Genomic DNA, 10472 nt, shown 5'->3' with positions numbered 1-10472 from the left:
ACCCAAAGAGCAATAAGCAAGATTTCTCCATGACTTAAAAAGTGGAAGTCCAAAGAATCAAACAGGAAATACATAAAGCTCCTACTGTATCTGTATGCTTAATTCTTACAACACCGTAGAATCAGATAGTAGAGTGGAAGGGCAATTTTTTTTATTTGCCCTAAGCAAGGTATGAAATATCTCATTTTACAATTTCTTCCTATAGTTTGTTCAAATGCCCACGAATACTGACTTAAGATGGTCTAGGTGATATTCTTCAATGAAGGATTCTGCTTGATTCAGAGCTTTTATTTTAACCAGAATAAGAATTATTTCCTTGACTTCATCCCTAAAAAACAAAAATTTTTTTCACACTTAAAAATGCTATGTAGTACATGGTAAAATTTCCCAGCCCATTTCTTAAAAACAAAAATTCAGTGATTCCGATCAGTGAATCATCATTTGAACTGAAAAAAAAAAATTAAGCCAATGTCAGAAATAGCATAACATGTTTAAATACAGACTTTTAGTTGATATATTCTGGCAAATTTTAAAGTGAATGATTATAAAAAGCAGCAAATCTGTGTTGTACTGTGTTGTTAACAGCTTGCATAGACTAGTTTGGTGGGAGAATTTGTTCCCACACACCTTATCTGAATTTAATTTTTGGGACACTTGGTTTACCAGACCACCACTATACTTAAGCTGTTAAACATCTAGTACTGTGAATGACACCTCCAAATCAGGGTAGACAGGGTACCTCCTACTGGGTAGACGGTGGGCTGCAGATCTGTATTAATGAAGCCCAGCCCAATATTAACACATCACTCATCTAGCTTCAGACCATTATTAATCCTCTAGATAGACTTACATAAACCTTACCTCTCTGTTTGCAGAACAAAGAACGCACAGCTGTCAAATAAAACCTAATTTGATCTTCAGCAAGCTTTTCCCTAGTCATTGCTGCTAGGTGTCTATAAATCCACCAACTCCCTCCCCCAAATGATTCCCATAGCTTCCCTGCTTTTCAGCATGTAAACTTCCCTACGAGAAACCCCATAGTCCCTGGATGGGAGTGATGGCTCTAAGGACTGCCTCCTACCATCCTAGTAGGTGCTTTCACATATTAAATTTTTTCCCTGCTTCAAACACTTGGTGTCCAATATTGGACTGTCTGCTGCACACTATGTACAAGAGCCAGTGATTACCGGCAACATTAATAAGTGCTGACTTTAAAAAATGGATTTCCTCTGCTATATACTTTTCTGTAAGTACTTACTTTGGAAAACATTTACATTGAAAAAATATGAACTATCTTATACCAGTGTAAGATATTTTTTCAATGTAACTGTTTTTCAATCTTATACCAGTGAGAATGGCACATATTAAAAAACTAGCAACAACAAATGTTGGCAAGGATGTGGAGAAAAAGGAACTCTCCTGCTCTGCTGGTGGGAGTGCAAACTGGTTCAACCACTATGGACAACTGTGTGGAGATTCCTCAACTTGCTAAAGATGGAGCTTCCATATGATCCAGCAATTCCCCTCCTAGGTATTTACCCAAAGGACACAGAAACATTAATTCAAAAGGGCACCTGTACCCCTATACAGCAGCACTATTTACAGTAGCTAAGCTATGGAAACAACCCAAATGCCCAAAAATAGATGACTGGATCAAGATGATATGGTACATATACACCATGGAATATTACTCAGCAATCAAAAAAGATAAACTCAGCATTGATGGAGCTGGAAGGGATCATGCTCAGTGAAATAAGCCAGAAAGAAAAAGAAAAATACCGGATGGTCTCACTCATAGCAGGAATTTAGAAAACCTAAATAAGGGACAAGGAAAAGACTAATTATAATAAAGTAAAAATCAATATCAACAAGCAGCTATAAACCAGAGACACATTGCAGTGGGGGAGGAGGGAGTGGGACTGAAACAAGGGGGGTGGGAGTTGTGTGGGGACTGTAGCCAGGATGAAAATGCATACATTGTGCAAAGATGAAAAATGATGTAAAAAATATGTAAGATTAAAAAAAAGGAAAAATACGAAATAAAATGAGGTGAGTACAAAGTAGTGATTCCAAAGGTACACATGCAAATGTCTATTAACAGTAATAATCTTAACAGATTTTTAAGAACAGAGTAAAAGCACATCTTTTTAAACACTAATAGACTCCTTGAATGATGTTTAGAGGTACACATAAAAAAAAATGCATTACCTGAATTCACTTTTAGATAATTTATGTGCAGACTGCAATAAAAACTGGATGAAATTTTCTAGCTGGGGAATAGATGTTTTCATGGAAGAATTTTCAAACCATTTTTCTGGTAAATATGCTGCTACCTGTTAATCAAAACACATGGTTGATTTTTAATGATGACAGTTACTATCTCAGGACTTTTGACAACATAATCTCATTTAACCCTCACAGTGATACCATGCAGGCTATTTTTTATCTCCCATAAACGGTTAAATAAAGTTTGAAAATTTTCTCTTTGTCAAGTGTTAGTTTAAAAAAAAAAAACACATGCCAAGAGTTTAAAATAGAATAGTCTTTATAAATACTCTATTCCTGAGCCATTAAAGCAGTACAACACATACACAACAGAACACCACAAATGTCTACTTAGCATGTTAAGGTAATACATGACCTGGACTGAAAGTTTTGGTTGAAATCAAGGAAAGAAAATGTAGACACAGGCTATGCTATGGTTGGTAAAATCAAGTACAGAGTGTTGAAAGTTGAAAATGCACCACATATATAAAATCTCTCTCACTGGTCAGTACTGAAAACACAGTTGAAGAGAAAAGATTTATCCTATTTGCAATAATCATCTTTTCCAATTATTCAGAAAAATGCAGATCCATTAATTGCCTGTATCTTTTTTAAAGTCTTAAAGTCAGTCCTTACTGGCTTGGAATTTAATATCATTTGTACTTGTTTTCCCCTTGTTTTGTATCACAGGTCTTAACATTCAGGAAACCAACTAGCTTTACCATATCCCAGGACTTCTTAAGGTCACACTGCATTGTCTTGGCCTGGTTTGCTAGCCACGAGCTGTGGAGAGTGTCATGTATCTCCCCCTCTACTTGTGCACAATAGACCAGGGGTGTGTGTCTGTAAACTGAAATATATTTCAATAAATGTAAATGTATTTCAATATATAAAGTAAATATTCTCCCACATAAAAGTCCAACATGACCTTTAGCTTAAGGATAGGTTTTGGAAAGGTTGTTTCCTATTAATTTCTATTACACTATAGTAATATTCTCTGTAGTTAAAATCTGTGTATTTCTGATTTCTAACTTAGCAATTTTAGAATTTATCCTAAGTCTAAGTATATAAACTTTAAAGTTTTTTTTTTTATCCATCATGCCAAAATGTCTTATTTTGTAAGGAGGATGGTTGTATCCTTCAACCAGCACATCTACTATTTCTCAGAATCTCTGCTAAACATGCTAGGTGAATGGTCATAACATTGGGAATTATAATGTAAATAATAACAAAAAAATCTCAAAGGTCAAATATCCTTACTGTAAAATTTGCATTTCTCTGATAATACTGTTAACCCCGTTTTGGTGTCTTACCTGTTGCATATCTTTGACCAGTTTCAAATGGAATATTTAAATAGTTAAATGACTTGTAAAAAGCATTTTTTTCTTTCTCTTTTATAATAAACCTGGATAAAACTAAATATAAAGGACACTTGTACAAATACAAACAGGTAGAAAGAGCTGCTGACTTGTAAAAATCTTCTAATTTGTTTCTTTTTATTATAGGAAATTTCAAATATAAGAAATAATTAGGTTTAGTAAACCCAACAAACCCATCCTCCACTTTTAATAGCAAGTTATTTTCATAACTTTTTGGTTAATATTTTTTTAATCCACTCAAGTTTTATATTTTTGTCAAATCTTTTAAGTTCAGAAAGGACACCCTTACTCTCATTTATCTTAGTGCAATATTTTATGGGTTCATTTTTTTATACTTCTTTTACTTACAGGTTAGGTAAGAGGTAAGTATCTAACATTCTTTTATTTGGTAAGCAGTTAAATGTTGCTGGACCAACTGGTTAAATGAGTTTTCCTTTCTCTACTGATAGTTCAAACCATTATATTCATTTTCAAATTCTGAGGGCGGCTTCTGGATTTCTAGTCTGAAATATGAATGCTACAGTTTTAATTTCTGCTACAAAATAGATGTTAAAAGATGAATTAAAGAAAATCATTTTAATCAGTTCCTACACAACTTACCTGGTTGCACTTTTTAACAACATCTGGTCCAGGTATGGCATTACGAAGAGCTATAATAAGGTAACGATTTAGCAGCCTCTCTAGCCCTAGTTCCTGCAAGGTGTCATCTGGGAGGAGTCCATTCCAAAGAAGAATATTGTGGAAGAGCTAAAATAAAACAAAACATCAAGTGACTATCGTTCCTCTGGAGAAAAACTGGCAAAAATTAAAATTTTACTAACTGGCATGCTAAATTTTAGTATAGAAAATTTTCTCATTAAATACTTATTTTCAATCTCCATGTATTTGCTCATCCTATTTTCATTTTTTTTAGGATAAGCACACAAAATCCATCTTGTGTAACTTCACTGCAGCCTTTCCAGATCAATAATCATCTTCTTCAATCCATATTCTCCAGAGCCTGGAGCCATCAGTACAAGATCTCAGGACCCCAGGATTCGTAAAGAATTGCCATTAAAGCCAGTATCACTGTTACTAATGTATGACCTTGAGAAATCAATCAGACCTGAGAATGTTGATACTCGGATATATAAAATAATTAACCTGTGAGTTTGGGAAAAATACTCATGGAATTCTAAAAAAAAACCTTATTGCCACTATTCCTTTTCTAAATCCATCTTTCTGTGAATTTCATGTTTCCCACTTCCTTTCCAATATTGTTTCTCTTAAATGCTCCACTACATGTATTAACATGCAGTACTTTTTCACACTTTGTCTCTGTTCCCTCTTCATGGAAAGCCTTTCCCTAACTCAAATACTGAAACAATATTTTTAGTCTTCCTAATTCTTTCTTTGGTGGCATTTATTTTTATTTAAACAATATTTGCTTCCCCCTACTCCCTCAGATTGAGTCCCCATAGAATTTTTTCGCCAAGGTACCTGTGCACCATCACCCCTGTGCTCCTCCCTACCTCTGATCCCTTTCCCTCCTCCTCGCCTGCAGTATGTCTGATTTATAATTGTCTGTTTTTGCTTTGTTGTGTTTTGTACTGTTATTTTTTTACACTGAGTCTTATTTGGTTCCCCTATATTCCTGCTATAAGTGAAGCCATCAATATTTTTCTTTTTCCTTCTGGCTTATTTCACTGAGCTCCGTCCATGTTGCTGTGAATGGCATGAGTTTATCTTTTTTGATTGCTGGATAATATTCCATTGTGTATATATACCACATTTTGATCCAGTCATCTATTTTTGGGCATTTAATACTTTCTTGAAAATCCTTCAAGTGTCCCTGGTGTTGGGGACACTTGAACTGTGAATATTCTGTCAGTTCATTCTGAGGCTTCTTTGAAGACTCCATTTTGCCATCTCATGGTTGTTTCTTTTTTTGTTTATGCGAGAGCTGGGGTTATGGGCCAGAGGCACGGGAGGGTGAGAGAATTCACCATGAGACAGGCAGACAGACCACAAAACACTGCTGAGGGGGAGCAGCAGGCAAGAGAGGAGAGGTCTAGCAGCTCCAGGAATCGAGCCTGCACTGCCAAGGCTGCAGGCAGCTTCACAGCACTGTGCTCGACCCACTGCGCCACCGGAGAGGCCCCTCTTGGTGGTTTCTTTAGGCTTCTCTTATTCAACCATTCTCAGGCTGTCATTCAGGATGCCTCCAAATACTGACAAGTTTCCAATTCAAATCTGGCCCCTGCATTTTTTTTGTGGGACCCTCGCCGGTGGCCCAGGATCGAAGCCTCGCAACCCAGTGCTCAACCACTGAGCCACCAGGGGAGGCCCAGGCCCCTGCATTTTTTAAAAAGATTTATGCATACAGGAGCTGGGGTTCAGGCCAGGGGCGGGGAGGTGAGGGAATTCACCAGGGGCAGTGGGGAGCAGAGTGGGTAGAGGGCACAGCTGAGGGGCCAGGGATCAAGCCTGTGCCACCAAGGCTGTAGGCAGCTTCGCGGGGCTGTGCTCGGCATACTGAGCCACCAGGGAGGTCCACCTCTTGGCAGAGCTGCGCTCAGCCCATGGCCGAAAACATGGCTGAGGGGCCAGGAATCGAACCTGTGCCTTCAGGGCTGTGGGCGGCTTCGCAGAGCTGCGCTCAGCCCGCTGCGCCACTGGGGAAGTCCCCTCTTGGTTGTTCCTTTAGGCTTCTCTTATGCTTCAACCATTCTCGAAGGCTGTCATTCAGGACGCCTCCAAATACTGCCAAGTTTCCAACTCAAATCTGGCCCCTGCATTTTATTTTTTAAAAAGATTTATGCATACAAGAACTGGGCTACAGGCCAGGCATGGGGTGTGGTGAGAGAATTCACCAGAGACAGAGTGGGGAGCATAACAGGCAGATGGACCGAAAACACTGCTGAGGGGAGGAGCAGGCAAAACAGGAGAGGTCTGCCGCGCCATGTGGGTATGTGGCCATTGGGTATGTGGGTATCTCTGCAGCCGGCCAGGAATTAAACCTGTGCTGCCAAGGCTGCGGGCAGCTTCACAGTGCTGTGCTCAACCTGTTGCACCACTGGGGAGGCCCCCTCATGCTTGTTTCTTTAGGCTTATCGTATGCTTCAACCATTCTCCTCAGGCTGTCATTCAGGATGCCTCCAAATACTGCCAAGTTTCCAACTCAAATCTGGCCCCTGCATTTTTTTAAAAAAGATTTATTTATGCATATAAGAACTGAGGTACAGGCCAGAGGCATGGGGGCAGTGAGAGTATTCACCAGAGACAGAGTGGGGAGCAGAACAGGCAGAATGACTGAAATACAGTGCTGAGGTGGCCCCTGCATTTTAGACTCAGATTCATTTTTCCCTGCAGGTATCTTCAATTCACTATGTCCTTATCTTACTCCCTCCAATGCCCTTAAAAAACGTCATTGTAAGTTACCAGGCTGCCAAAGATGAAACCTGGCTATTACCCTACATTCGTCACATTAATTAGTCATGAAATCCTTTCTATGCTTCACGAAACCATCGTACCATCCCTAGTGCCAATTATGTAGCTAACCCCTGGTCGAAAAGATAAAGGGAGAAGTCACTGCGAACTGGTCCTTAAGGTTAACTCCAGTACGCTGTATGTTTCTGCATAGTTAGTGAATAATGCTTTTTATATTTTAAATGATTGAACATTTTGTTGTAAGGGAAAATTATACCATTCAGATTTTGGTGTCTATAAAGTTTTATTAAAACAGCCATTTTCATTTGTTGTCATATTTTCTATGACTTTTATACTATGGTGGCATAGTTGATTTGTTCAATAGAGACTATATAAACTAGAAGGCCAAAACTATCTACAATCTGGTCCTTGACAGATTTGCTGATCTCTCATCTACTGTACTTTAATTTTGGCAGTTTAATGCTTACCTTTAGACCTGACCAGAACTGTCTTTCTTGGAACTTTGAGTGTGATGATGTTTTATCTTCTATAGTACTGATATGAAACAGAAGAGAAAGGAGAAAGTGCAAAAACAACTGTTAATCTTTTGAGACCAAACTAAGCCCTAATGGAATATAAATAGAGATTCTCTGATAGCAAAATTACAAAAGCATGCATATTTTGACCCAATAACCTCAATGCTAAGAATACCTTATGTAGCGGTACTTGCACATGAATATGTTTATAAAAGATATTCCATCACTACTTAGGTGATGACATGAAAAGATCTCAAAGATGTAAGATGTAATAAAGTTAAAAAAACAATGTACAAAACTGGTTACAACTATTTATAATATATTCCCTTTGCTAATAGAAAGAAGGGGAATATAAGATTATAGTTTATGTATATAATTGCATGAAGTAGTTTTGGAAAGAAAAAAAATTAACTGGCTGTTGCATACATGTATGTGAAAGGAGAAAGGGCACAAACACAGATGGATGAGGTTCGGAGTGGGAGTAAGACTTCATTTTAAATAATCAGAAAATGTACACATGCTTTTAAACCATGTAACTATATTCTCTAAAACATTACATAAAACAAGCCTTAGCGAGCAAAATTTTTGCATGCTGACTTATCATGATTTGAACTAGTCAGAAGTTTAGAAATTCCTTTCTTTTTGCAGAAAGCTCTTCCATTCTGAGTACTCTCACTGGACAGATTCAGTTCACAATCCATTACTATGGATCTTTTACTGTGTGTGTGTGTGTACACATATAAATATATATCTTATACTAACGTATAATTATGCTTTCTTAGCAAATGTAGGAACATTGACTAAATACTACATGTTTCTTTAAGGTAAATACAGAATTCATAGATGCAATTTCACGGCCCCTCAGTGATGTGCTGTGCCTGGCATTGTTCTGAGCACTCCATCGTCACAGTTCTATTTCCTTAGAAATAGGCATTAACTTAATGCCCAGTTTACATAGGAGAATAATGCACAAGGAGAAAGGCTCGATGTTAAATATTCAGTGATAACTCTATTTTCCAAAATCTCTGTTTTGACCATTCTGTATATGACATGTCATATTCTTAGGAGTGACATAATAAAAAACTCATATGTCCAAGTGCCAGGTGTCATGCATGGCAGAAAAAGGGTGACTAAGAAATTGTTATTGAAATCTCAGTTTGCATCTTAAAAGGTGTATGTTTTGAAAACAATTTTCTTTTACCTTATTCTTAAATCTGCTTTACATTATTAACTATTTCCACAATCTAGAAATTAACAGTTTTTACCTCTTTGGATACAAAGGAATAAAAACATCATCTTCTATTGCCTTCTTCATTCTTGATATGATGGATTTAAGTAAATCCTATTTAAAAATTCAAAAGAATCAGTGATAAAGGTAGAGATATATTTATCAAAAAAGGTAATCTTGCCACATTAGTGCAAATTTGTATACAAGGAATCGGGTGTTAAAGTAACCATCAATTAACAACAAGAGAAGTTCATCTATGTTTTTGCCTGTGGTTATCTATAATATTGGTTCATTTTCATTTCAGCAATACTACTACTGATGAGACATTTAGATGGTTTCTACTTTCCAGACTTAGTTATCATACAAGTGCTTGTACATTTCTTTCAGAATGCATGAACATACTTTTCTAGTTTGTGTGTATGTAGATATATATGAATGGAATTGCTGGAATATACATAGGAACAGAAATCATGTCTATAAGTTTAACTCTGAACAAAATGCAATTTTTTTCTGTTTATAGTCCCACCAATTATGTATGAGAAATCTTGTTGCATCATTATTCTTTTCATGCCTTTTGCACAGTACCTAATTGCTTGTCTATCTGAATTTATATTAGGTTTAATATCTTACTGATTTGTGTAAGTCTTATATACTCTAGATATGTGTCCTTTATTGGGTTACTGCTGTCCTTCGATGTGATAAATTCACTTTGGTAAATTCATTTAGTTGTTTATGTATCAGAAGTTGGAAATAACCAAAATATTCAATCATACAGACTTAAAGACATGTATATCCATCAACAGTATGAAATATGTATCTGAAGTTTATGAACTTCCAGCAACATACAAAAGTGTATGTCCATCACGATTAAAACTTTGAGAAATAAGGCTGAGTGAAATCACAATATTACTAGTCTCCATAATAGGATGAAAAAGATTAAAATTTTTCAAGAATTATCAAAATTTCTATAAAAAGATGTTGCTGTTATTCTTAAAGAGAAATCCATATTTGAAAAATGAAAATGGCACATTACATACAAGGGTAGAAAGTTATTTTTCAGGCCCATGACAATGTGTGTGGCACAAATTAAGATATAAAATAGCTTATAATAACCCTATTACTTCCAAATGTAGAATTCAACAAGTTTTTTTCCATAAGAAGTATGTCTAGTTGAAATCTGTAATATACTCCTCAAGTGGTCATACAGCAGTATTTAACATTAAAAACAAAAACTAAATTTTATTTTACTCCCTTTCTTAAACATTCTGAATTCTGTAAAAGAACCAAAATCATTTTTCTAGATAATATTTCCAAAATATATGAATTTATGTAAATTACCGAGTTTGTGCTAGAAAAGAGTTATGCTTCAATTTTCTTTCCACTTAATTTAAATGACTTTGGATATCAACCTTGACACATATTCCTAATATTTAAATTTTTTCTTAACAGTTCTCTAAAAATTGTTATAAAGGACATTTTTGAGTCAAATAACAGAAGTGGAACATGGGTCATAGATTTATTGCTAAATTTACTGAAATTGAGAATTATACTTTGGTTATGTAACAGAATATCCTTATTTTCAGCAGATTTGCAACTTATTTTCAAAGTGTTAAAGAGAAATAACATTGTAATATACATACAAATAAAGAACAAATA

The 10472-nt window shown here is 36.1% G+C and overlaps 1 protein-coding gene across 1 annotated transcript in view; it reads right to left on the bottom strand.

Moving 5' to 3' along the window:
* Positions 1 to 210: 210 nt before the first annotated feature.
* The window catches only part of GCFC2 (GC-rich sequence DNA-binding factor 2), a gene marked incomplete at both ends in the record, with an annotated part of 43711 nt that continues 33449 nt past the window's right edge, over positions 211 to 10472 (bottom strand). Inside the window, 5 exons of the mRNA XM_084234829.1 lie at positions 211 to 328; positions 2209 to 2333; positions 4245 to 4391; positions 7541 to 7607; positions 8854 to 8930. Coding sequence (XP_084090955.1) covers positions 211 to 328; positions 2209 to 2333; positions 4245 to 4391; positions 7541 to 7607; positions 8854 to 8930 — 534 coding nt within the window. The remainder of the gene's footprint in view (positions 329 to 2208; positions 2334 to 4244; positions 4392 to 7540; positions 7608 to 8853; positions 8931 to 10472) is intronic.

This window comes from Talpa europaea (genome assembly GCF_964194135.1).
Source record: "Talpa europaea genome assembly, chromosome: 6".
In the NCBI taxonomy this organism is placed as follows: domain Eukaryota; kingdom Metazoa; phylum Chordata; class Mammalia; order Eulipotyphla; family Talpidae; genus Talpa; species Talpa europaea.
This window is presented reverse-complemented; position numbering and strand designations above follow the sequence as displayed.